Genomic DNA, 25,272 nt, shown 5'->3' with positions numbered 1-25,272 from the left:
AACTTAAAGGCTTAGGGAACGTTCAAATATTACGTAGCCTAACGCTTTTTTTCCGAATTTTTGACCCCCCCCCCATGTAACGCCAACGTAACGCTTTTTTCAATCCCCCTCCCCCATGTAACGCTTTTTCACTACAAATTAAGCACAAAAAACTACCATTCCGTACTCGAAAGCGTTACGTAACGTTTTGCTTGAACCCCCTCCCCCCCGATGTGACGCTAAAGTAACGCTTTGCATAAACCCCCCCCCCTCCCCCTCGAAGGCGTTACGTAATATTTGAATGTTCCCTTAGCTAAAGACAGGCAGCTAGCTGCAAAAGGATGTCAAATTTGAAGGAAATTATTATTATTTTACATAAAAAAGGAAAACAGTGTTCATCAACTCATCATTAACTATACCAGATATTTAGCAATGCCATTGTGAATAAGTACCCTATAGTCTTATCTGTTACGTTTTGGTTAGACATAGCTGCAGCAGTTACAAAGTTACAGCTTGGTTTGTTCAAGATGGTGTCGGTGCCAACAGTGCCCACCAACGATAGTTCCAACAGTGCTCAGGGTGGGCACTGTTGGAACCTTGCAGAATAAAAATTGTCAGCTGACAATTCGGTATGATAGATGGTCCGTATTAGCCTGAGCAAAATAACATTATCAAACGTTTTTGCGGTTCCCCATTTTCAGTTTTCTCCTTGACTACATAAGTGCATACGTAGGCCTATAACTTAATTAGTAGGCTACCTATTGTTGCAAAGTGATCTTAACTTGAAAAATGGCTAAGAAACTGGTCAAACATTCTCCGAAAATCATGAAAAGAGCTTGCAAAGAAGTCCGTACCAATAGAAAGTCTATCAATTCTGTTTCCAAAGAATTCGGCATTCCTCGTAGGACACTGAGGCGTTATTTAGAAAAGTGCACCAACATGAGTTAGAAACTTTAGCACCAAAAAACTTTCAACCTAACTACACTGTTAACAGAATATTCTCCGACGAAGAAGAGAGAAAGCTTTGTGAATATCTTCAAGATGCAGCAAAACATCACTTTGGCTACACGACCAGAACAGCTAGAAGACTGGCATTCGAACTTGCTGTAAAATACAATAAAAAAATACCAAAATGTTGGAAGGAAAGTAAAACTGCTGGAAAGAAATGGTTCCGGGGTTTCAGAAACCGCAGACAAGAATTAAGTCTTCGAACTCCAGAAGCCACCAGGCTCGCTCGCGCTATGGGATTCAATCGCGTAGTAGTCGATAAATTTTACCAGGACTTAAAGAGTTTACTTCTCCGATATAATTTCCTTCCAAAAGACATCTACAATGTTGATGAAAGCGGCCTGAAGACGGTGCAAGACATGACCGAAAAAGTTCTTGCCATGAAAGGAACAAAGCAGGTGGGACAGATCACTTCGCAAGAGCGTGGAGTGTTGGTTACCCTAATTGGAGCAGTTAATGCTGTCGGAAATGCTGTCCCTCCACTGCTAGTTTTTCCTCGTCAGAGATTCAAACCTTCGATGCTCCGAAGAGCACCGTCTGGTGCAAAAGGATTAGCTAACAAATCAGGATGGTCAACAAAAGAAATATTTTTGGAGTGGTTGCAACACTTCAAGGAATACAGTCACCCTTCAAAGGAGTCGCCAGTGCTGTTGCTGATGGATAATCATACAACCAATGTATCTATTACATCTCTCGACTTTGCCAAAGAAAACGGAATAGTGCTAATTACTATCCCACCCCATTGTTCTCATCGTATTCAACCGTTGGATGTGAGTGTATTTGGGCCTTTGAAAAGATTTTATAAAGTTGAATGCAATAATTGGCTCTATAATAATCCAGGTCAAAGAGTAACAATTTATGAAGTGGCTGAGTTACTGGGAAAATCTTATCTGAGAGCTTTTAGTCCTCAAAATATTACGTCTGGATTTAAAGCCACAGGTGTTCACCCGTTTAATGAAAATATTTTCACGAACGATGACTTCCTGGCTGCATATGCTACAGACCTTCTATTGGTGGAGTTAGATGAAGAAGAAGACCTATACCACGCAGGCGCAGCATCTCCAGAAGTTTCTTGCGAACGTATTCCACCTACAGCAGAAGACCAAGAGCAGCCCCAAGTTACTAGTGATAGTATGGCAGGAACCCAGGTCTATACACCACTGGTGATGAAAGATGCTGCTATTGGAACCCTGAAAGAATTTTCTCCAGTGGATCATTTCCCATTCCCCAAAGCAGATAGACTCAGACCTACCAAACGACAAGCCCGGAAAAGGGGAAGATCTCTAGTGCTAACAGACACACCAGTTAAAAATAGACTTTGCGAACAGCTGGCAGAAAAACCAAGAAAGACAAAAGGTAGTGCAAAGTGCACAGACAAAAAGAAAAAAATCAAAAAATTGCTTTTGGTTGCTGATGACTCCACTTCCGACGAAGGGGTTGTGCCATACGATGATGCGAGTGACGATAGCTTTGAAAGTGAGGAAGAGAGCCGACAGAAAATAAAAACAGTAAAAGTCAACGACTACATCCTTGCAAAGGTGGAAACGAAAAAATTGATTCAACACTATGTGGGTATGGTGGAAAGCTACAGCGAAGATGACGAAGAGTACAACATTAAATGGATGAAAAGAGTTCAGTCGAAGTCAAATGATATTTTAACTTTTATGTTTCCGAAAGAAGAAGAGATTAATTCCGTGAAGTTGCAGGATATAATGTTAGTCCTGCCCAACCCAGTCTCTTTAGGGACATCAAGCCGTTCGTCTCAACAGCTTCGGTTTAATGTCGACCTAAGCGAATGGAAAGTTGCTTTGTCGTAAAATCATGAAGAACATAAAACTGTTTGATAACTTTGCTTTTTGGGTCATTCTTTTTCCTTGAGCTCGAACACTTTGTTGATGATGTTTCATATATTTTGAATATTACACATCAGAGAAAATGTGTATGGTTAGAACGAGAATTATTTAATGAAAGCATATTTTTGTGGTTAATCAATCATCGGTTCATTCATTTTTAATAGTAAACGTAACGTATTATCTCGGATGGGGTAGAGAGACTAATTGCAGTTATCATTCTAAGTGTTTTTGACTGTTTTTTCCTCCTTCCGATGTTCTTTGACGTTGCAGTATCGGCGAGTATTCCATTTTTTGTAACAGACTTTCTTTCCTTGATCAGTCGTTGTTCTTTTTCACAGGAAACCTAGCCTGTTTTCACAATCAAACCTTAGCCTAGTTAGTAGACTACTCACAAAAGATCGGTTTCGACAGTATAGGTATTGCTACAATGTTCTTCAATGTGTTTACAGAAAGTGGGCACTGTGGGAACCCTACATGGGCAGTGTTAGGCATCTGTATCCTACAGTGCCCACTTTTTTTAAGCATTTTCATTTTGCCATTATGCAAATACTGCTTATCGTAGAATTTAAACTAAACTATGAATAAATAGCATAAAGATAGTACTAAGACATAGCGCAGGAAAATGAATATTATTGACAAGCTTTTGAGGAAAAATTTCAAATATTCAGAAAAACTGGGCACTGTTGGGCAGTCTCCCCTACTTGCTTTCTACGTCAAATAATAGTGACTGTTGGTTATTTTTTAGTTCTTTGATTATTTGTTTTCAGTTTTTAGTCAAGTGACAAACATGTTATGTTTGGTCATAAACGGGCCTTCCATTCTTTCTCTTTGTCTCTTGTAAGAATCTCCTTCAGTCTCAAGCCGGAAAAATAGATCAAAGTGAAATTCGGCTGATTAGTGTAACAATTAAACCGGGAACGTATACAAACAGTGGCGTACGCAGGATTTTCTCAAGGGGGGGGGGGGGGGGGGGCATTGAGAGTAGCGTAGCCAGGAATTTTGAAAGGGAGGGTTTTGACGACCGGCGGGCGAAGCCCGACAGCGTTTTCGCTTAAGACGACACCCAGCGGCGGGGGGTCTGGGGGGCCTCCCCCAGAAAATCTTGAAAAATTACTTTGAATTTGGTGCATTCTGAGAGCATTTTCAACAAAAATGTGGGTATGAATATTCCTGTAAAATGGTGCTGTCAGGTGGCATAGCAAAAGGATAAGATCATGTTTTTTTCAGCATTTTTCGGAAATAAAGCTAAGTCTCTATGTTTTCTTGTTGTTAATTCCTGGCTGAGATGTTTGAATGTTTGGTATTGGCAAAACTCGCTCTTTAATGCAGTTTTGTTTAAAATTAGGCAAGTTTTTTTTAGACTGAAACCATCATTCCCAAGCATAAAGAAACTGAAAGCATCATTCTCAATATCGTGACGTCAAACGCGTGCCAAAGTGGGGTTGTAACCCCCAAGCCCCCCCCCCCCCCCTTTGGCTATGCCACTGGCCATTGATATCCCAGACGTCTTCATGATATCCCAGTATGGTTTTAGTTTAGACTTTATTCATTTCTCTCTCACTAATCACTATAATAGGCTTACAGAACACTATGCTACATTGGCATAGCCTACCTGGGGTGGGGTAGGTGGATTGGGCCATGTATTTCGTATTGGCTTAGTCTATGAAACAGCATTGTTACAGTAATTGCTTTGACAGAGCAATGCAAAACATATTAAATGCCTTAATCTACGTCGTTAACTACTAAAACATTTTTAAGGGGGGGGGCATGGCCCAATGCCCCCCCCTGCGTACGCCACTGTATACAAATAATAGTGATTGTTGGTTAAACTTTAGTTCTTCGTGTTTTTAGTTTCTTCGTTTTCAGTTAGAATTAGATTTTGAATTTACACTAAATATTTTCCTATGGATTTTGCCAAGAAACGTAAAGTTGAAAAGGAGTGTCGCGAATTTAACAAATATGCTCAAGCGCTTTTTCACACAAGTCGGCAAGAAAGCAGTAGGCTACCGTATGTTTGCTTTGCAATGAAAGTGACAACTTTGATCGACCACAGATGTCTCATTGACTTCACCAGCTATTGAAGTAGGGGAAGGTGGGGCAGGACGGGACACTTAACTTTAATCGATGTTTTGCAGAATTCCTTTTTATCAATATCGGTAACTTTGGTATCATGTTATTTCTATTGCACACCACTACCAACCAGCAAGATACAAAGACTCAGTTAGTATCGCATGACCTTATAATTAACAAAAACAAAAAAAAATAATTTGTCCCATCTTGCCCCACACCTGGGGCAGGACGGGACGCGTATTGTTCATATGAGGAATCACCTGTAAAACCACAAATCTACTGGTAATACCTTGTAATTCCAAAAATGACTTGCATTTACAGCACACGTAATTACATCAGGGCAAAATGACAGACTACTTTTTTCCATAAAAATCACATACAAAATTGCCACGCCCATTATAAGCAGAACAGATGTCCCATCCTGCCCCAAGCAGCTCTGTCCCGTTTTGCCCCAATGACTGACATTTTGAAATTTTCTGTTTGTTTATTACAGGGGTGGGGAACCTTTTTAGTATTGCGGGCCACATAAAATGAGAAATAACACACGCGGGCCACTAAAAATTTCGAAATTTTGTCCGATCTTTCTGGAACATTCTGCCTTCATCACCAATCTTTCTTTTCTTTCCAGAAGCCATTATACAACGTAAAATTTTGAAATTTGAGCAGAAGGCTACTCTGCAAAACACTTTTCACGAATGGCATAACTGACCGATTAACAATAACTGGTCACATTGTGACATACACATTGTTGTTACAAATGGCCTTCTATGATGGATTAACTAGTCATAGAAGGCCATTCGCAATATACCGAGAATGCAGACTGCAGAGCCTACTCTTTTTTGAGGTTGAGTTGTTGTTTCAATATATTTTGGGTAAAGAAATTTTGACGCGGGCCACATGGAACAGTTACGCGGGCCGCATTCGGCCCGCGGGCCGCAGGTTCCCCACCCCTGGTTTATTATATATGTAACTCACATCTAAAAAGTCAGATACCCCAAAAAGCACTTTTATTACTGTATCTCCAGACCACGTATCATCTTCCAAATTTTTCTGAAATCATGCTATAATGTGAAAAGTTTTGATAAGATTTCTTATAGCAACTAGCCTCTAATCAGTTATCTTGTTGCAACGACCACGTTTTTTCTCTGAACATCTCTTTTTTTTGCAAGTCATCGAGAATCATGGTGTCCTTTAACATCTAAATGGGTAGAGGACGCTAAAGCTAATACTTTTAAAAATATCCACGGTGTCCCGTCCTGCCCCACGTCCCATCTTGCCCCACCTTCCCCTACATTACGTTAATTGTTAATACATTCATTAAAGACTGTTTTTGGTCTTTATGCTTTAAACTTAAAGGTGCACTGCATCGAAAATACATGGCTTTTGTATTAATTTGTAGATTTTTTGAAATAAAACGTTTTTCAACAATTTTTTTTATTTTTTGAGTTACCATTAATAAAAAACCTTTTTTGATTTGAATGATTCTGATTAGTCAAAATTTTTGATGACGTGATTGGCTGGCAACGCCGCATCCAAGGTCTATTGTTTTGCGTACAAACATAAGGAACAAATCGCGCAGGCTACCGAAACAGCGAACAATTTTGTGCTAAGGGAGTTTTTACGCCCTTAAAATGGTGGCTTCTTGTATGGCTGCCGGTTGTACTAACCGGGGAATTGTCAAAGGGGTATCCTTTCAGCGTTTACCTTTGAATAATGACGACAAGCTGAAGAAATGGATCTCAGTGATGAAACTCAAAGACCCACCTGTAAACAAGCACTGCCGTGTGCGCAGCAATCATTTTCTGGCCAACGATTACCAACGTGATCTACAGGCAGAGCAACAAGACATCAAGTCCAGACACAGCTCATCCCTGAAGCTGTTCCTTCTGTCTTTGATTTTTTAAGATATGTGAAAGCCACTGTCAATGCAGTCGCCTACCCACAAAACTCGATCGACCTAGGTACAGGTCTGTGAGTACGATCGGGCGTTTGGATCGAAAAGCAAAGCGAGAAAACAACAAGACTTTGAAACAGTTTTGAACTTTTGGTTTTGGCTAACACAGAGTCATTCTCCTGGCAACATTCGCTTTTGATTATTGTCAGCATGATGGCACAATTACCACACATAGGCCTACACCAATGCAAATTTTCCATCCGCTTGCTGTAGGCTACTAAACGTTTTCAGTAGGTACCACATAACGTTTTAATTCCAAAAATAGGATATATATAGCTAAAATTTCATGTCTCAAACGTAAGATTTAGGTGCATACAAACCAAGATATTTTATCAGCACGTGTTTCTACGTCATAATTTTGATATAAACCGGCAAAATGGGCTTTGTAATGAAAAAGCGTCACGTGGGGGAGGGGGGTTGACAAAAACGGTACGTTGGCGTCACGTGGGGGAGGGGGGGTCAAAAATTCGGAAAAACAGCGTTACGTAATATTTGAACGCTCCCTTAGTGGAAACTTCACTTTGTCGATATGAGTGACTGGCATGTGTCAGTGGTTAAAGCTTCAACGAGTCTACAATATGCAAAGCTACGAAGATTAAGCTCCCAAATCACTTTTCCCAGTCCGAAAATAAAGATTCAGCTTTAATTCAACTACAGGCATCTACAAACCGCATCGTTATCCAATTCAGATGCTCCCGGTATATATCTCCACAATTCACCTCTATGACGCCAACTTACCATGAGTTCACCCTTGTTGTTCTACAATCGTAAACATATTGCTGGAATTTCCAAATTTTAAATTACGTAATTACATGTCTTAAGATATCACACATAACACATCATTTTATTTTCAAATTCAAAATCTATTCATTCAAAAATTGGTGTTTTAAATTCTGCAATTCGAACTCACAAATAAAGAAATTCCTTGAGACTCATTTCGTTACCTCTGTGTCATCGAAGCTTAGTTACGCCAGCAGCAGTTCTGCTGCTATCAGGGGGTTAATTAACACTTCCAGTAGCGTAGCCAGGAATTTTGAAGGGCGGGGTTTGACGACCCAGCGGCGGGGGTTTGGGGGGCCCCACAAAAATTTTTGAAAAATTACTTTGAATTTGGTGCATTATGAGAGCATTTTCAACAAAAATGTGGTTACGAATATTCCTGTAAAATGCTGGTGTCTGGTGGCATAGCAAAAGGATAAGATCATGTTTTCTTCGGCGTTTTTCGGAAATAAAGCCAAGTCTCTATGTTTTCTTGTTGCTAATTCCTGGCTGAGATGTTTGGTATTGGCAAAACTTGCTCTTTTAATGCAATTTTGTTTAAAATTAGGCAAATTTTTTTAGACTGACAGCATCTTTCTCAATATCGTGACGTCACACGCGTGCCAAAGGGGGGGTTGTAACCCCCAACCCCCCCCCCCCATGGCTACGCCACTGAACACTTTAATTATAGAAACCTAGAACCAGGCTTGCCAGATTGGCCCTTTTTAGAGGTAGTTGAGGCTAAAAAAAATTGTTTGGCCCCTTGGCCCTTTGTTTTCAATATTTGGCTCTTTTTGGAAGCAGTTGGCACATACTATCAAACTAGCTATTTAAATAAATGTCTTTTGGAAATTGAGACTGAAAAGTGTTATTACGATTTTTTAGACAGTGTTTAGCTGACAATGATTATGCCAATGCCAAAGATTTGAGTGGAAATACTGTAGAACAGGGGTCACCAAATGGCGGCCCGCGGAAGGCATCAGCATACAAGTATAACCAAAAATACTTTTCTTGAGGAGTTAAAGAGCACGAAGGCAAAAAATACTTTCCGGGAAGCATATTTTCGCTTTGCATACGATTTCACGACTGGCCAATCAGATTATAGTTCTAGGTGGGGGTTGCTTAAAGTTATTCCAATGCGATGTCCAGCCACATTGTCCCAGTGGTTGATTAAAACGTCTGTTTTCGATTTTCTGAATTGTCTGTGAGCATAGGGTTGCTTATTTTAACTTTGCAAATGTCATTTAAACACTAGTGTGCGTTTCATCGTTATTGTGTTTCACGAGCAGTGTTCTCTTTATGCAAGGTTTTGTTGGCAAAATAGGTCGGTGTGCCAACTCAATTTATAATAAATTGGCAAAATATTATATATAAATTTAAAGACTTTTTCTGATTGTATTATGAAAATGTTTAACTTAGTAGGCTAGGCCTACTGCAATTTTTTTTTTTTTTTTTTTGATATGGAACATTTTACGGTTTTGCGTGTCATCCTTGCGCAGGGGCCATGCTAATCTTCTCTGTATCGTTCCAATTTTAGTATATGTACTGCCGAAGCAAGTACTGCAAAATGTTGTTAATCAACAAATTCTTGCCACGCTGATAAGCACCGCAAGTGACAGTTGTCTATAACAAAAAAAAGACGGTTTTATAGACTCTCACAAAAAGGATGAAAAACCAACTCATTGCTTTTTTAGAGGGAACACTGTTCATGAATTACGATAGAATTACGATTTTTCGATGATTTCCACAAGCGTTTGTTTTATGGTGCCTGGTTTCTTTTTCCCTGTTATTGGAGCCTATTTTTCGCTGATATGTTTGCAGGTCACCATTGTTGCCTGTATTGCGATGTGTCAAACATTTCTTTGTTTACTGGAATTGTTATTGCAAGATATCTTTTGTGAAGCGAAGTGACCACACCACTCTTGCTTGGCGATTAAAATTCTAATGAAACCGCTCGCCTCGCTATAAGTGCGCAAAACAAGTGTTTATTAGGCATTGTTAAAAAAGTCAAAAGTGTTGTAAAAGGAGCTTGCGGCCTGGCAGTAGCGTTGTTCGATTAATTTTGTTGCTGCGGTATTCTAACATAAATATGAACAACATGTAACGCTGGATACTGAGTACGAAATGCGCTCTTTTCTAGCATGAGAGTCAACCGACCTAACATTTTATTAGTGCGGCCCGCCACAGCTCTCCTTAGTGCCAAAGTGGCCCGTATGCAAAAAAGGTTGGTGACCCCTGCTGTAGAAGATGAAGATTTGGAATTGTTCTTGTAGAATGTAGATTGTGTTGTTGTAACAGAAGTGGCTAAACTAACATTCTGTATACGTGGACAAAGCACTACTGTTGCTTCTCAAAAAGGTTTCTTTATTGATTACCCAGCGTGCAAGAGGATGTCATCAGATAGCCGAGACAACGACGAGCTACACCAAGTTGTGTCAATTCAAAAAGAACGAATATTGCCATGCTAGCGTGTTTTATGCAAGAATCGAGTGCTGCCAGGCGCATTGGAAATGAATTAATAAAACTTGAAACAGTTGAATTATGCTAATAATATAAAAACTTGAAAGTAGACTAAACAGTAGAATTATGATAACTGCACTGCAGATATGGCTGATGACGAATACGAGACAGCAGTCGGTACATACGTTGGCCCCAGTCAAAACGACGTTGAAGCGTAGATGAAACGTCGTGAATGACGAAAACAAATTAAGTATGATTGAGGGTTAGAAACTGAAATTGAATACTGGGGCACAACTGTAAAATCAGCCATGAGAAAAATATGTACAAGCGTTTTTAGAGAAAAAAAATTAAGCATGTATACAAATAGGTAAGCGTCCATGGCTGTCCATGTCCCGCCTCCGAAGAGATAGGACCGGACACCCATGGAAGCAAACCAGAATAGTAAAAAAATTGTATGTAGCCTAACGGTGTACGCGCGTGGTTGTGCGAGACAGAATGTTCTAAAGTCATACTATTAGTTCGAGTATTTCGATGAGGGAGGACGAGACGACAGCAGTTGATTTGGAAGTTCGGTGATGTATATGATGAGCACGACAGCAGCTGATAAGCAGTTCAGTTAGTAGTCCATTGATGGATGACAAGCACGACAGCAGCTGAGTAGTGAGTCCGTTGATATAGGACGAATATGACAGGAAAGAGGCCAGCTTGTATAGTTGCAAGCTGTGTGACATGCAGCCATTGCATGTCGAAAGTGGCGCAAAATAGCGGCACTGGTTGGGTTGACGTCGTGGTGTGCTTCTGACGCAGAGAAGGCTTGAAGGATGGACAATGCAGCAATTGCATGTCGAAGGTTGTGTCGCAAGTAGCGGCAGACATGGGGTTTACCATGTTGTTTGCGTCGGTGGCTGTGGATAGCCGTATTGAGGGTCATCTCCGTGGAGGCATCTCGTGGTGAGGCATCTCATGTTGAGGTATATGATGAGGGACTGTTCAACTCAGTGCAAGTCGTGGAGAACATGGGGTGCTGTGGTGCCATGTTGAAGTGGTCTCATCAGTGAGCTTGTCGTGTCATCATTGTGGTGCTGTATTGAAGTTCCTTGAAGTCTCGCATCAACCTCTCGCAGCAACCGTGTTGATAGGCAGGTCTGAAACGAAATTGATACAAAGTAGCGACCGCTAGAAAGTTACACATAAGCAGTTCAGACACATTAAAAAAGCGATACATGCGGGGATACAAGTAGTTACAATATGGCAGTGCCATAGGCGGCAGACGCCGGCTGATGATGGGACACATAATGAAAAAAGAATAGCGATACATGCAGGGATACAAGTTATTAAATTGGAAAGGCATGGTAAGGCAATGCCGGCTAGATAGGTAGGAAACGAGACAAGAAACTATGAGAGTCATTGTAACAGAAGTGGCTAAACTAACATTCTGTATACGTGGACAAAGCACTACTGTTGCTTCTCAAAAAGGTTTCTTTATTGATTACCCAGCGTGCAAGAGGATGTCATCAGATAGCCGAGACAACGACGAGCTACACCAAGTTGTGTCAATTCAAAAAGAACGAATATTGCCATGCTAGCGTGTTTTATGCAAGAATCGAGTGCTGCCAGGCGCATTGGAAATGAATTAATAAAACTTGAAACAGTTGAATTATGCTAATAATATAAAAACTTGAAAGTAGACTAAACAGTAGAATTATGATAACTGCACTGCAGATATGGCTGATGACGAATACGAGACAGCAGTCGGTACATACGTTGGCCCCAGTCAAAACGACGTTGAAGCGTAGATGAAACGTCGTGAATGACGAAAACAAATTAAGTATGATTGAGGGTTAGAAACTGAAATTGAATACTGGGGCACAACTGTAAAATCAGCCATGAGAAAAATATTTACAAGCGTTTTTAGAGAAAAAAAATTAAGCATGTATACAAATAGGTAAGCGTCCATGGCTGTCCATGTCCCGCCTCCGAAGAGATAGGACCGGACGCCCATGGAAGCAAACCAGAATAGTAAAAAAATTGTATGTAGCCTAACGGTGTACGCGCGTGGTTGTGCGAGACAGAATGTTCTAAAGTCATACTATTAGTTCGAGTATTTCGATGAGGGAGGACGAGACGACAGCATTTGATTTGGAAGTTCGGTGATGTATATGATGAGCACGACAGCAGGTGATAAGCAGTTCAGTTAGTAGTCCATTGATGGATGACGAGCACGACAGCTGTTGAGTTGTGAGTCAGTCGATATGGGACGAATATGACAGGAAAGAGGCCAGCTTGTATAGTTGCAAGCTGTGTGACATGCAGCCATTGCATGTCGAAAGTGGCGCAAAATAGCGGCACTGGTTGGGTTGACGGCGCGGTGTGCTTCTGACGCAGAGAAGGCTTGAATGATGAACGATGCAGCAATTGCACGTCGAAGGTGTGTCGCAGGGAGTAGCGACAGATATGGGGTTAACCATATTGGTTGCGTCGGTGGCTGTGGATAGCCGTATTGAGGGTCATCTCCGTGGAGGCATCTCGTGGTTGAGGCATCTCATGTTGAGGTATGTGATGAGGGACTGTTCAACTCAGTGCAAGTCATGAAGAACATGGGGTGCTGTGGTGCCATGTTGAAGTGGTCTCATCAGTGAGCTTGTCGTGTCATCATCGTGGTGCTGTATTGAAGTTCCTTGAAGTCTCGCATCAACCTCTCGCAGCAACCGTGTTGATAGGCAGGTCTGAAACGAAATTGATACAAAGTAGCGACCGCTAGAAAGTTACACATAAGCAGTTCAGACACATTAAAAAAAGCGATACATGCGGGGATACAAGTAGTTACAATATGGCAGTGCCATAGGCGGCAGACGCCGGCTGATGATGGGACACATAATGAAAAAGAATAGCGATACATGCAGGGATACAAGTAGTTGCAATATGGCAGTGCCATAGGCGGCAGACGCCGGCTGATGATGGGACACATAATAAAAAAAGAATAGCGATACATGCAGGGATACAAGTTATTAAATTGGTAAGGCATGGCAAGGCAATGCCGGCTGGATAGGTAGGAAACGAGACAAGAAACTATGAGAGTCGTAGTATAAGTACGGAGTAGGCTCAGCACTCATTAAAAAAAAAGTGACAAACACGAGCATAAAAAGTAGTTACAACGTCACATGACTGTAGTTAAGCGAGTGATTATAAAATGAATGAATGGATGCAGTTTTCACGTCTTGCTCAGGACGTAAGCTACAGAATGGATGCAGTTTTGACGTCTTGCTCAGGACGGTAAGCTACAGAATGGATGCAGTTTTGACGTCTTGCTCAGGACGGTAGCTACAGAATGGATGCAGTTTTGACGTCTTGCTCAGGACGGTATATTGCTGTAGAATAAATTGGTTGAGTGGAGGTTAGTCTGTAAACCTGGAAGGTTGTACGATGATGCGTCCACTACGAGTCGCTTTGGGCTGAAAGTGAATGAATGAAGGTTCGCGCACGATGGATACTGATTGGGGGAAAGGTAATTGAGACAAGGTAGAACAGTTGTCTTTAATATTAGATACGGACGGTGGACGAGGTGTGTTTGTAGGTGAAAGGGTGACGTCAGGTGGTGCAAGCGGGTAGAATGGTTTAAGTCTATCTATGGAAACGTTGGAAATGCGCGAACCGAGGTCTAAAGTGAAAAATTTGTCAGAACGTGATTGAACACGAAAAGGCCCTTGATACGGACGCTGAAGTGGAGATCTAACTGCGTCGTCGCGAATGAAGACATGGGAGCATGAGAATAAGGCATCGTCAATGTGAGTTTGGCGGTTGCGCGTTACGCGGGTAGGAGCATAACGCAACGCGGCCATAAACTTGATGAAGTCATTGACGAGTGGAGTGTGAGATGAAGGTGTGTCATCGGAAGGAGTAAAAAAATGGCCCGGCAGACGGAGTTGTGTGCCAAGGGTCAATTCTGCGGCAGAACAGTCGATTTGTTCCTTCAAAGCAGAGCGCAAACCTAATAAAACCCATTGATGACGAATACGAGACAGCAGTCGGTACATTGTTGTAATGTTGTAACGTCGTTAACGCTATTGTGTATTATTAACAACGTTATTAACATTATTGAACAATTTGGCTCTTTTTTACCCAGTTTGGCCCTTTTTTCGACATTGTTTGGCTCTTTTTCTCAAAAGCTGTCTGACAACCCTGCCTAGAACCCCTGCAAAGTCGGTAGCCACTTTAATAAGTCGAAATTCTGCCACTGAAACTGATTAGAATGCAACCGCCAACCAATCAGAACATGTTATAAGAGGCTACCGTCCAATTGTGATCCTTCTCGCACTCATCCAGAGAGTTAATGCTTGTTTTGAACTTTATTTGGTAATTACAGAAGAAAAAGAGCAATAGCAGTAGTGGGAATCGAACCCGCGTCAATGAAATGACTACTTTCTAGCCCTAACCCCTAAGCCAACCAGCTGACAAAAAATCCATCACTTAATTTGCTTTCTATCATCTTCTTTTCGCCATTTTTACGTCATTTAAACCGTAGCTTGTGATTGGTTGGCGGTTTCATTCTAATCAATTTCAGTGGCAGGATTTCGACTTGTTAAAGTGGCTACCTGCAAAGTCATGCGCTAAACAGTTGAGCTATCGTGACGACTTATAATTATATGATGTTTTAATTTAATTGTTTTTCTGTGTAGTTGATGAAATAAATTTTAGTCCTCTCACACTCTTGTGTTATTGTTTCCACGTATTTCTCTTTGATTTTACTCTTAAAACCTTCAAGTTTTTCCAATTTTATTCTCTAAATAACCTCAAAATTTAATAAATTCTCTTGAATTGAACAACTGCATGAACTTCATGAAGTGTGACATCTGGCATCACTGTTCTTAGTTTCCAAAAAAGTGGAAAAGATGTAGTCAAGAAAAAAATAGATTGAATACTTTAACACATTAACGTCCACCTTGTAGAGTACAAGTCAATTCAAAGAGAAACAAGAATTTATTTGTTGAACTTCCATGTTTGATCAACTACAGCATTAATAGTTTTCAAAGTTTTTCTGGTCCAGCTTGAAATTTTCGTGAGATGTAGTCAAGTTTCAAATCATTTTTTTTTTTTCAAGTCAAGTCTATTTTGTTTCAACAGTGCCATGTCTTATCGAACAAGCAGAGTAAATGTAATTGTCAAAACAATGCATTGTACAATTGTTGGTTAGATTATGGCCGATTCGGATTCGTTTATTTTTTTAATGCTGCAGCACATTAGGTACCTACTACAGTAGGCTAAATAATTTTTAAACAATAGTAGTATTGCTATTTTGCACCTTTTTTGTCTATGAAGTTTTGTTTTGATTATCTTTTTCAGTGTTTTTCAACCTTTAAAAACATAGTACGTACCAAAACTTTCATTGGCACAAATCAAGCAACGTTAGTTTTCACTATTTAGCTAGGCCTACTGGTATTTGTTTTCTTTATTTGTGATTTTGTGGAACAACAATACAAGGGTATGTTCATTAAAACTATGCTCCTCAGTCGATTTTAAAATCATTGGATTGATCTGGATTCAACTCCCAATTACTTTACTTTCTGAAGCGAAATTCCAACTTGATGGGATTTTTGTGGACTTTTCCAACTTGGTTCTAAGGAACAGCATACTAGGCACTGTGGTACAATCTTGGCGAAGGTTTCCAATCAAGTCTGAAGCATCCACAATTTCCATCAAGTTGGAAGTTCGATTCCTGCTCAAGACACATAGGTATGCAGTATGCACCACTGATGATCCCAAATAAGGGTGAAACTCAAGTATGGCACCTCCATTTACATTTGATTGGAACATTAATGATTTCATTATACATATACATGTAAGGCTAAGACCACTGCCATGACATGTTATTGCTTGTGATATATTTCCTTTGATGGTCAGAAGTAGAACATGAAAATTAAACCAAAGTAATTTGAGTTGACAGTCTTTAATTGATTTATCACTACGGTATTTGTGTTGTTATCTGGCAGTGGCTATTTGACCGGCTCCGGTCTTTGAATCTGAAACACTATTTGACCGGTCATGACGTCACTCAGGCCTCGAAACTGAAGGCGGCCATCGCGGCCATGGCCGCGATTAACCTACAAAAACCGACATTTTGTCCGCCGGTGTCGCCCTTCCGTCGGCCGCATTTGTCCGCCATGAAGTTCCGAGAAAATTTTACGCAAGCGGCCTTGTGAATAAAGTACTTTGCCACTTATAATCACAAAGGATTAGAAAGCAGTCAAAGTATCCGATAAATCACAATACACACTGTCTATGCTTGAATTGTTAGCATTATTGATTGACCAAGCAGCTGATGTCTGACATCCGCAGGATGCAAGTGACATCACAATACACTTTATTGATGCGATATATTCGGTCTTCGAAATTAGCATCGGCAATAAAAATGCCGAGGCCACACGAGCGCTTGTAAGGTTAGGGTTAGACATTCCTCCCAGTCGTTATGGCACAGCCATAGATTTGTTCCTTAGTCAACACCCTGATGGAGCTCTATGAAAAAGAAAGAGGCGTGTGGATTGGTATCAAAGCCCGAAAGCCGCAAAACGTGGACACTTCGTTGCGAAAGGCGAAGACGTCTGATTCCAGTGATGACGTGACAACCTCATGCTCTGATACAGCATCTGATGATTCCGATTCTGACAACTAGTTCTTTATCAAACAGACTTTGTGTTGTTCGCAGTGTCGCAATTGTGCCGAAATTATGTCAGTGTATACGTAAATCGAGGCAATCTTCTCGCAGGGAGCTATTAATTTGTTACCGGTACCTGGTTGAGCAATTAACGTTATTTTATGATAATTCAACGTTACTAGATGTCGATTTAATGTAAAACAAACGTAAATTTCTTATTGGGCATTGTTGTTACGCAGTATAACCCGCCGGAAAATTAAATCGATCTGTGCTGACTCGAACGTTGAATCAACCCAAAATTAACTTACTTTTCCGCCTGCGATTTATTTAACGTGAATTACTGTAACAGCGTGCGACATGCGTATCTTGTTGCTCGCTTTATCGCTACTTTTGGTATTATTACATCACAACAAATCAAACAGTGCGGTCGTGATAGACTACTCTAGTATATTTTTCGCTTCTCGTTTTGGTACAATTGTTTCGTAATAAACGTTCACAGCAATTGCCGAGGCAATTTCAACTTTTTTCGTTTGGCCTCGGCAACGTTTTTGCCGACGTAAAAATGTGCTAATTTTGAAGACTGTATGTTGATGCGTGTCGACGTTCCGATGGTCGCCATGTGCTTGTGATTGGCCGCTGAACAGCTTGCTTCAGTCGGACACGTTTGGCCGCCGGAAAAAAAAAGTTGTTTCGAGGCCTGTCACTACATAAGCACTTTTTTTCTTTTTCTCTTTCAAAGCAAAAGGCGATAAGCACGTTAAGTTTTAAATTTAACATGTTTTCTTCAACTGAATCCGTGGCGCATACGTAATGTCCCGGGCTGCCATTCTACAGGGAATGAGTTCGATACTATCCGGAAGCGTTCTTTTTTTTTTTTTTAACTAAATTTTGACCCAAAGTGCATTTTTGTCGTCAATTTTTAATTTGAGTAGCCTACAGCCCATTTTTTTAAATCTTTCCAAATGTGAGTAATAAAGTTAAGTTTTTTAAATTTGTGAAAAAGAATGTCTAAAAAGACATTATGAAAAGCAACTACGGACAAAGGCCAGTGTTTCGATCTCCCGACCTCTTCAGCATAGCGTAGTAAAGTGAAAGTGGAAAGTTGTCTTGAAGGGTTGGTTGAGATGATGATTTGAAACTTGACTGATTGTTGTGCGACAATGAGACTGGATTTAATTTTTAACTTCGGACTTCAGCGAAACGTAATCTTACACCCTATTTGAGGGTGTGATTTTTTCAGAGAATTTGTGCTAAGAAATGAAAGGAATTTGTTAAAAATAAAGACTAGAAAAAACTTTTTTAATTCGTTTTGAAACTTTTTTATTCACTTGTTGATTCATTCATATCAGTTTGTATCCTTTTGTAATTAAAAAAAAAAAAAAAGAACGCTTCCGGATAGTATCGAACTCATTCCCTATAGACTGGCAGCCCGAGACGTTACGTATGCGCCACGGACTCAGTTGAAAAAAACGTGTTGAATTTAAAACTTAAGGAGCTTATCGTCTTTTGCTTTGAAAGAAAAAAGTGCTTATGTAGTGACGTCATGACCGGTCAAATAGTGTTTCAGATTCAAAGACCGGAGCCGGTCAAATAGCCACTGCCTTGTTATCTGTCTTGATGTGTAATCTAGTCTCTAGCATTTCTTATCTGAACAATGCAAAGTAGTTATTTTTTTTTTTGAGAGCTTGATTGTATTTCAGTTGCCATTTTTTATTGGAGTAATGTAAAGCGCTTTTCTGAAATGTTTTAAGCATTTTTCTGCATAGGATTGTACAATGTACATTCTGTAGCATTTTTTATTCAACAATTGTACGTCTGTTTTAGTAGGCTACTATAGCCAAAAACTTATTGTAGGCTACTATAGCCAAAACAGTTGTTATTTTTAAACTGTTGTTAAATTACATTACTGCAGTGTAAACTGCAAACAAATCAGCAACATTTGGAGTTTGCACTTGTACAATTCAACTTATAACACATGAAAAGTCTAAAAAAAAGAGATAATGCCACATCTTGATTGTAGGTAGAGGCTTATTGAGAACCAAACTGTGGACTGAAGAATTGTATGTTGATTGAGCAGTGCTGTTTTTGTTTCATTATTACTTTAAAACCATTATTATGCTTAGCCTACAGCAATGCTATTCAAACGTTTTAAATACAATGTACCGCCAAAGGTATTAATGTCATTCGGCGTACCAGTCACACATTTCAAACGAAAAAACTTGCAATAAATATAGTTTTCTCGCACATATTATGGCATCCGTCCACAAGTGGTTATACTGGTTAATGGCTTAAAATAATAACCAGAAACACTAAAACACAATAGCAAGGGTAAAACCAATACGGTACCTTGACTAAAGTAAATATAAATGTATATATATGATATTGTACCAATGTTTTTTTTGCAACTAATCAAGTTGAGTTGTAAAATTTCTTTTGCAAAATCAACGCAAACGTTTTCTCATATTCTAAACCCATAAAGTTATTAAAAATATATCGTTTTTTGAGTTTGGGTAAAACCATGTAGGCTAGGTAATAGAAATACTTAGCATAATAATAATAACTGTATCCAACACTTCCTATTTTTAGATTGCTAAGGTTAAGATGTCTTTGTCGTTACTTGTAATTGCATCTGCTTTGCTGTCACACTGTGGCATTAATGCCATAAAACATCATAGATTAGGATCGGTTCCATCTCATCCTGCTTTGCTTGATCAGTCTGTGATTGATGATATGTCCCAAACGGAATTGCAAAGACTTATTCAACAAATGTCAAGTTTTGGTAAAAGTCATGATACTTGTAAAGATGATTTTCAAAACATGGCAAGCAAAATTATCAGAACAAAGGACTCAATCGAAAACGGTGCAATATTTTTGAGTGCGTTGCCTGAAGTTGCCAGTGCGGACGAATGTCAAGAGAAGTGCTGTCATTACAGTGGTATTAAGGGTCAAACCTGTGATGTTGCTGTGTATCAATTAGATAGAGCAGATAGAAAAACCAAATGCTTTCTTTTTAGTTGCTATGTTAAATCAACCTCTACTAAATCCTTTTTGTGTAGTTTTTCTATAAATAAAGGATTTATATCTTTCAAGAGGAAAGATGACATGGATGGTGCAGAACAAGTGGTTGATGATGACCTCAAAATGACAAGTGCTGTTAAAACGACGACTGCCCTGACATCGACGTCTGCATCATCAACAGCAAATATAAAACCAACAAGTCCAATGTCAACAATAAGTAATCAAGGCAAAGTCTCGGAATGTGGAAGAAATTGTAATAAATTTGAGTGGAAATGCGATGATGGTTGTTGCATTTCTGGCCACTCCACTTGTGATGGTGCATTTCAGTGTAGCGATCACAGTGATGAAATCGGTTGCCCAACTTTTGCTTCTAATGTGACCATCCAACATCCTCTATCTACTGTATTTGATCATTTTAATACTACATTTATAGAAAATAAGAAAAGCAAGGTTGACAGCATAGTGCATGTCATGAAAATTGTCTCAAATGCAAGTACAGGTAGCCACTCAAGGAAAGATGTTGTCAATGTTTTTAAATATGATGCAACTGCCGTTAGTCCTGAAGCTGGGGCTGTATTGCCTTTAGCTATTGGTCTCGCAATAACTGGTTGTGTTCTTTTAATGGTAGCCTGTCGCATGTGGGTGATGAAACGCAAGCTACGAAAAAAAGGAAAGCCTTTGACAATGGATGAGGCAGATTACCTCATTAATGGAATGTATTTATAGGTCTCAGTCTACTTCAGTTTATTTGCACTTTTGTACATATTTTTGTGTCGTAAAAGAGATTTTATTAATTATGAACTTTTTGTTATTGTTGTTGTTGTGAATTATATTTCCGAATAGAAATTTTCCTAATTTATTAATGACACAAATTTACACTGCTTTGTCAAAGACTTTTTAGTTGCTGCTTTGAACTTCCAAATATATTTGTATTGTAATCCAAATATTATTTTTTTTCTGAATAATAGTTTGGCGATGTATATAATAAGGATATATAGTTATGTGATTTTCAATCTTAATGCAAATCATGATTAATCATCCAATCAACATGCAATTGTTCGTTTTGTGGTTTTTATTAAATTAAAATTAAATAAACATTCTGATGATTAGATTTTAGAGCATTATTAACAATGCTCTGTGCAGAAATCTGTCAGTATTTTAGGTAGATAGTTTGGCAGAAAGTGTTGAAAACCACGCATGCCATCCTGTTACTTTCTCTGCCAATTAAAGCAAAAGTCGAGACTTACTGATGCACACAGTCACTGTACTACCAGTCTTTTCTTTTAAATCATTTTCAAGTTTCAGCTACTGTACTACTTTGTCATTGAATAATGAGATGTTTTCAACAGAGTAGAAACATCTGTTGTGGCGAGTTTTACTCAGCAATATCATTGATTAAGGTTTTAGCAGGAATCATACAAAGGTTGATACAATCGTGATGAAGTACAATCTGTAAATGCTGCAACAATTGCTGGTACCGGTTGCAAGGAAGTCACAATGTTTTCGTGCAAATTGCGGTGTGCGTTTGTGAGATTGTTTTCTACTTCACAAGAGCATGGCAAGCGCTTGCCAAGCTATATGCAGTTCGGGGTGTTATTACTATACTTTACTTCCTGATGTCAATATCCACCTTATTTGCTTTACATGTATTGAATTGTATCCATATCTCAAGAGGAAGGAAACACATGAGAGCTATCAGGTTTCCTTTGTTTATCATTTTTGCAGGTTATTCGACTTGGTGCATACAAAGTTGTTCATTCGGCATCGTGGATATTGTTTTTGTAATTATTCTTGAAGTTACATTTCTAGTTTGGAATGGATGTTATTCATTTTGTTTATAAGATACGCTTTTATACTGATATTTTTAGTGATGCATAGCGATCATTACTGCTTTTGGTTACAGTGGCATTAACTGCAGTTCACCACTCTGTCTCGTGACACTAGATTCCGTTGTGCCGTATGTCTTTTAAAACTCTGGCTATGTATCATAATTGGCCACTTCAACTTTTTGTTTTTATTTAACTTTTTTATTCGTTAACTGATGTGAATGAATTGCTTAATCATTTGTTGTGTTGAACTCCACATTGTGTACTGTGTCGGTGTTTTGATTTTTTTGTCTCGTTCCTAGTAATAAGAGCAAATATTGTTTTAATATAGCTTGAATAACTTTGTGCTTACCACTCTATATCTATTTAAAAAAATCTTATCTTGGTTCTAATTTTGTGTCTCTATTGTTGCCGTTTAGCCTATTACAGCTATTTCAAGACGGCACACACAAGTTACTGTAATAATTTTTAACAGGCTAATCGTTTGTTGTTCATTTTAGTCACTTGATTTCCTTGCTGGTTTAATTTTATTGGCTAACGAATGTACGTTGTCTTCTTAGGTCTTTTATTGTAGATAATGTAATAAGAAAAGGAACTGCATTGAAAGAAGAAAATCTGCAAAAATGTCTTTAAATGTTTTTCTAAAGAATGGAATCAGGCGTAGCTCAATAGCTTTTGGTTCAAACAAAAGGTTTTTCGCTACAGCTAAACCGAATGCGTCGTACAAGCTTGTTAATCCCAAACTTGATGATCCAACGTTGAGGAATATTGTCGACACAAACGCCAACGCTGCTTTTGCGTCGGAACTAGTACGAGGTATGGGATTAGTGGTGGCAAAGTCCTTTAGCGAACCTGCAACTATAAATTACCCATTTGAAAAGGGGCCGTTAAGCCCCCGCTTTCGGGGAGAGCACGCATTGCGGCGGTACCCGTCCGGAGAGGAGCGTTGCATTGCATGCAAGCTTTGTGAGGCGATTTGTCCCGCGCAAGCTATCACTATTGAAGCTGAAGAAAGGGAGGATGGAAGCAGACGAACTACAAGGTTGGTTTGCCAGAATTTTTGTGTTCAGCTCAGATTATCTGACTAGTTAAGTCACTCAAGCGATTGCCTTTTTATGTATAATTAGATTTTGTTGGATTGTCTTTAAAAAATTTTAAGACAACTTGTGTTTGTTTTATGTTTCTTGTTCGATCCACTGTGGGTCAACGTGGCCTGTTTCGTATAGCGCCTGGATTTACTACATATTTTTGTGACCTCTGTTGTAGGTTGCTTAGATTGTTTTATGTCTTTTGCAAATGATTCATGTGTACCAATATTCCAGATACGACATCGACATGACCAAATGCATTTACTGCGGTTTCTGCCAGGAAGCTTGCCCCGTCGATGCGATTGTAGAAGGCCCCAATTTCGAATATTCCACCGAAACGCACGAAGAATTGCTTTATAATAAAGAAAAACTTCTAGAAAACGGAGACAAATGGGAAACGGAAATAGAAGCTAATATTCAAGCGGATTATTTATATCGCTAATACACGATCAATTTAAACATTTTATTTGAGTTCCTCTCATGATTGTTTGGACACATATAGATTTGTTATTCAACTGTGTGGAAGATTTTCCGCATCAAACTTGGGTAAACAAACTATAAAATACCTGCTTTTCTTTGTTTTTAAGCACGACTCTTTTTGTAACATTTACCGGTTTTTCTGAAGAGTTGTGCAAGTGTTGCGTTTCCTGTGCCGCTTGTAGATGTCTTAGGTATGTTCATTAAATTTTACGTCAAGTCTGCCTAAAACTTATTTTTCCGGCATTTCTTAGGGATATCAGTTTGTGAGGAAACAACGTCGAGCGACCAGATATGATGACTATCACCATTAGGGGAGGGTGGGGTAAGATGAGCACCTTTTTGCTTAAGTCGCTTTTACAAAAGAACGGTTTGTTTTGGAAAATTTTAATAGGGTGAACTTAAAGCACTAGTGAATCAGCTACATTTTAGATTGAGCTTTATCACCTTGCGATTTTTATATCTTTTTATATTGATACTTATTCGCGTGTTGCTCAACTTACCCCGGCATAAATTGTATGGGGTAAATTGAGCAATGACCTGGGGTAAGTTGAGCAATTCGATTAAGTTGAAGCATTCCCCTGTCAGTTTGTTTGTATAATTGCGAGACATTATGCTTCACAACACAACACTGTTTTTTTATCCAATACGAACCTAAAAAGACACAAACTCAACAGTTCAAGCATTAAATAAGCTAAGGCTATTTCTTTTGGGGTAAGTTGAGCAACTGCTCCAACATACAGTACTTCAACTAGCATTGCACACTTTACCCCATCCTGATTTTTGTGACAAAATTACAAATATTTAAAAAACTACAAGACTAACCAACCTGAACGTTTTATTGAATATCCTCACACTTTATGCTTACCAATACAAAAAAAACAGATTTGATTTACATAGTGTAACAATAAAGTTATTCAGTTTTTGGCAAAAAAATAAAAATTTCGAATTTTCGACATAAGCAATATAATCTGATATAATTGCGTGCCATTGTAAAATGCAATTCTCAGTGGACATAACAAATACATTGAATGAAGTGGCATTATGAGTGATAGGCCTACATCCAGAATAAAAATAAAAAAATTCCGCCGACTCGTTTTTCCAAAAACAGGGATTGCTCATCTTACCCCATTGCACACTTTACCCCAGTCTCCCCTACTCTGCAGTCGAACGAACCTGATAGCGCTGTCGGTAAAGCGACCGATTTTGTGAACGAGGAAACGGCGAGATCAAGTAACGGTGGTTCAACTCCCCGGGTGTGCACTTAAACAATGCACTTCAAAGAAAGCTCTCCATTCAGCGACAATTAGTGGATAGCAGTGGCGGCTCGTCATAAGGGCTGCGGGACTGCAGCCCCCCCAACATTTTTGTGCATATGCGAATTATATTACATATAGATAGTTTTGCCATGTTTTTTTTAAATTTATTTCGCTTGAAGAATTGAAAAACTCTTAATATTAACTTTTTGTTGTACTGTAATAAAAAAAAAATTGTATTACAAAAATTAATTGGCAACTCTGGGTCTTCAAATTTTGCAGGTCCGGTGTTGCTTGTTCTTTTTTTTATGACGTAGGTTTTTTAGAAAAAAGTTTTTTAGCATCACTGAACAAGCGCTGCAGGGACTGCAAATAGAACAGACCTTGGTCAGGGATTCCAACTTTGGTTCTCGTAAATCTTTCGGGTAAGCGTGTGGAAGCTATCGGTGATTAGGTGAAGGGATCGTAGGTTACTTTACTTGATCTGTGTTTTGAGAAGTCACTGAGACAGACTAGTTTTGATGTGAAGTAAAGCCAATTACTGTAATTATTGGTGCTCTTTCACAATTCGCCCGCTGGATGATAACGTCATTAAACGTCACACAAATTATAATGGACTATTATAAAGGAGGAAATGCTCTGAAAAACACCTGAAGGAGATTGTCTCCCATTTATTCATTTGTTGTTCAATTTCAACATATTTGCTATCGTTGGAAAGCACAAGCATAGATCTAACCAAATAAGTTAATACCAAGTCCCATAATAGTACTAGCTCTATCTGGTGGCCACCTAAACTTGACCAAATTCAAGCCATTATCAAAAGTTTACTTTAAATCAGTTCAGTTGTTTTTATTTCTGACCATCATATCAAAACA

General features: G+C 39.1%; 3 protein-coding genes and 1 non-coding gene across 5 annotated transcripts in view; 2 read left to right on the top strand and 2 right to left on the bottom strand.

Annotated features, from left to right (window-relative positions):
- Nucleotides 1-9,077: 9,077 nt before the first annotated feature.
- Nucleotides 9,078-9,184, bottom strand: LOC145785081 (U6 spliceosomal RNA). The gene has a single exon (XR_014291117.1). It is a non-coding gene; the product is annotated as a U6 spliceosomal RNA (small nuclear RNA).
- A 4,294-nt stretch (nucleotides 9,185-13,478) lies between these two features.
- Nucleotides 13,479-14,117, bottom strand: LOC145765587 (uncharacterized). The gene has a single exon (XM_082577426.1). It carries the CDS (start codon nucleotides 14,115-14,117, stop codon nucleotides 13,479-13,481), a length of 639 nt encoding a protein of 212 aa, XP_082433552.1.
- A 5,250-nt stretch (nucleotides 14,118-19,367) lies between these two features.
- Nucleotides 19,368-22,136, top strand: LOC145778745 (low-density lipoprotein receptor-related protein 11-like). Its single transcript, XM_082590313.1, has one exon. The coding sequence runs from the start codon at nucleotides 19,463-19,465 to the stop codon at nucleotides 20,474-20,476; it is 1,014 nt and encodes a 337-aa protein (XP_082446439.1). The 5' UTR covers nucleotides 19,368-19,462; the 3' UTR covers nucleotides 20,477-22,136.
- A 4-nt stretch (nucleotides 22,137-22,140) lies between these two features.
- The window catches only part of LOC145778750 (NADH-ubiquinone oxidoreductase subunit 8-like), an 82,010-nt gene continuing 78,878 nt past the window's right edge, over nucleotides 22,141-25,272 (top strand). Inside the window, exons 1-2 of one of the 2 annotated variants that reach the window (XM_082590325.1) lie at nucleotides 22,141-22,618; nucleotides 22,899-23,365. In XM_082590325.1, coding sequence (XP_082446451.1) covers nucleotides 22,200-22,618; nucleotides 22,899-23,106 — 627 coding nt within the window. In that variant the 5' untranslated portion in view covers nucleotides 22,141-22,199 and the 3' untranslated portion in view covers nucleotides 23,107-23,365. Of the gene's footprint in view, nucleotides 22,619-22,898; nucleotides 23,366-25,272 lie in introns of those variants that run through there. The other variant, XM_082590334.1, reaches the window with a different exon arrangement.

The sequence above is a fragment of the Aplidium turbinatum genome, chromosome 1, assembly GCF_918807975.1.
Source record: "Aplidium turbinatum chromosome 1, kaAplTurb1.1, whole genome shotgun sequence".
In the NCBI taxonomy this organism is placed as follows: domain Eukaryota; kingdom Metazoa; phylum Chordata; class Ascidiacea; order Aplousobranchia; family Polyclinidae; genus Aplidium; species Aplidium turbinatum.
This window is presented reverse-complemented; position numbering and strand designations above follow the sequence as displayed.

Excerpts from the sequence above, each read along its gene's own strand:
- LOC145778745 (XM_082590313.1), top strand. The coding sequence starts at position 19,463 with ATGTCCCAAACGGAATTGCAAAGACTTATTCAACAAATGTCAAGTTTT.
- LOC145765587 (XM_082577426.1), bottom strand. The coding sequence starts at position 14,117 with ATGTACCGACTGCTGTCTCGTATTCGTCATCAATGGGTTTTATTAGGT.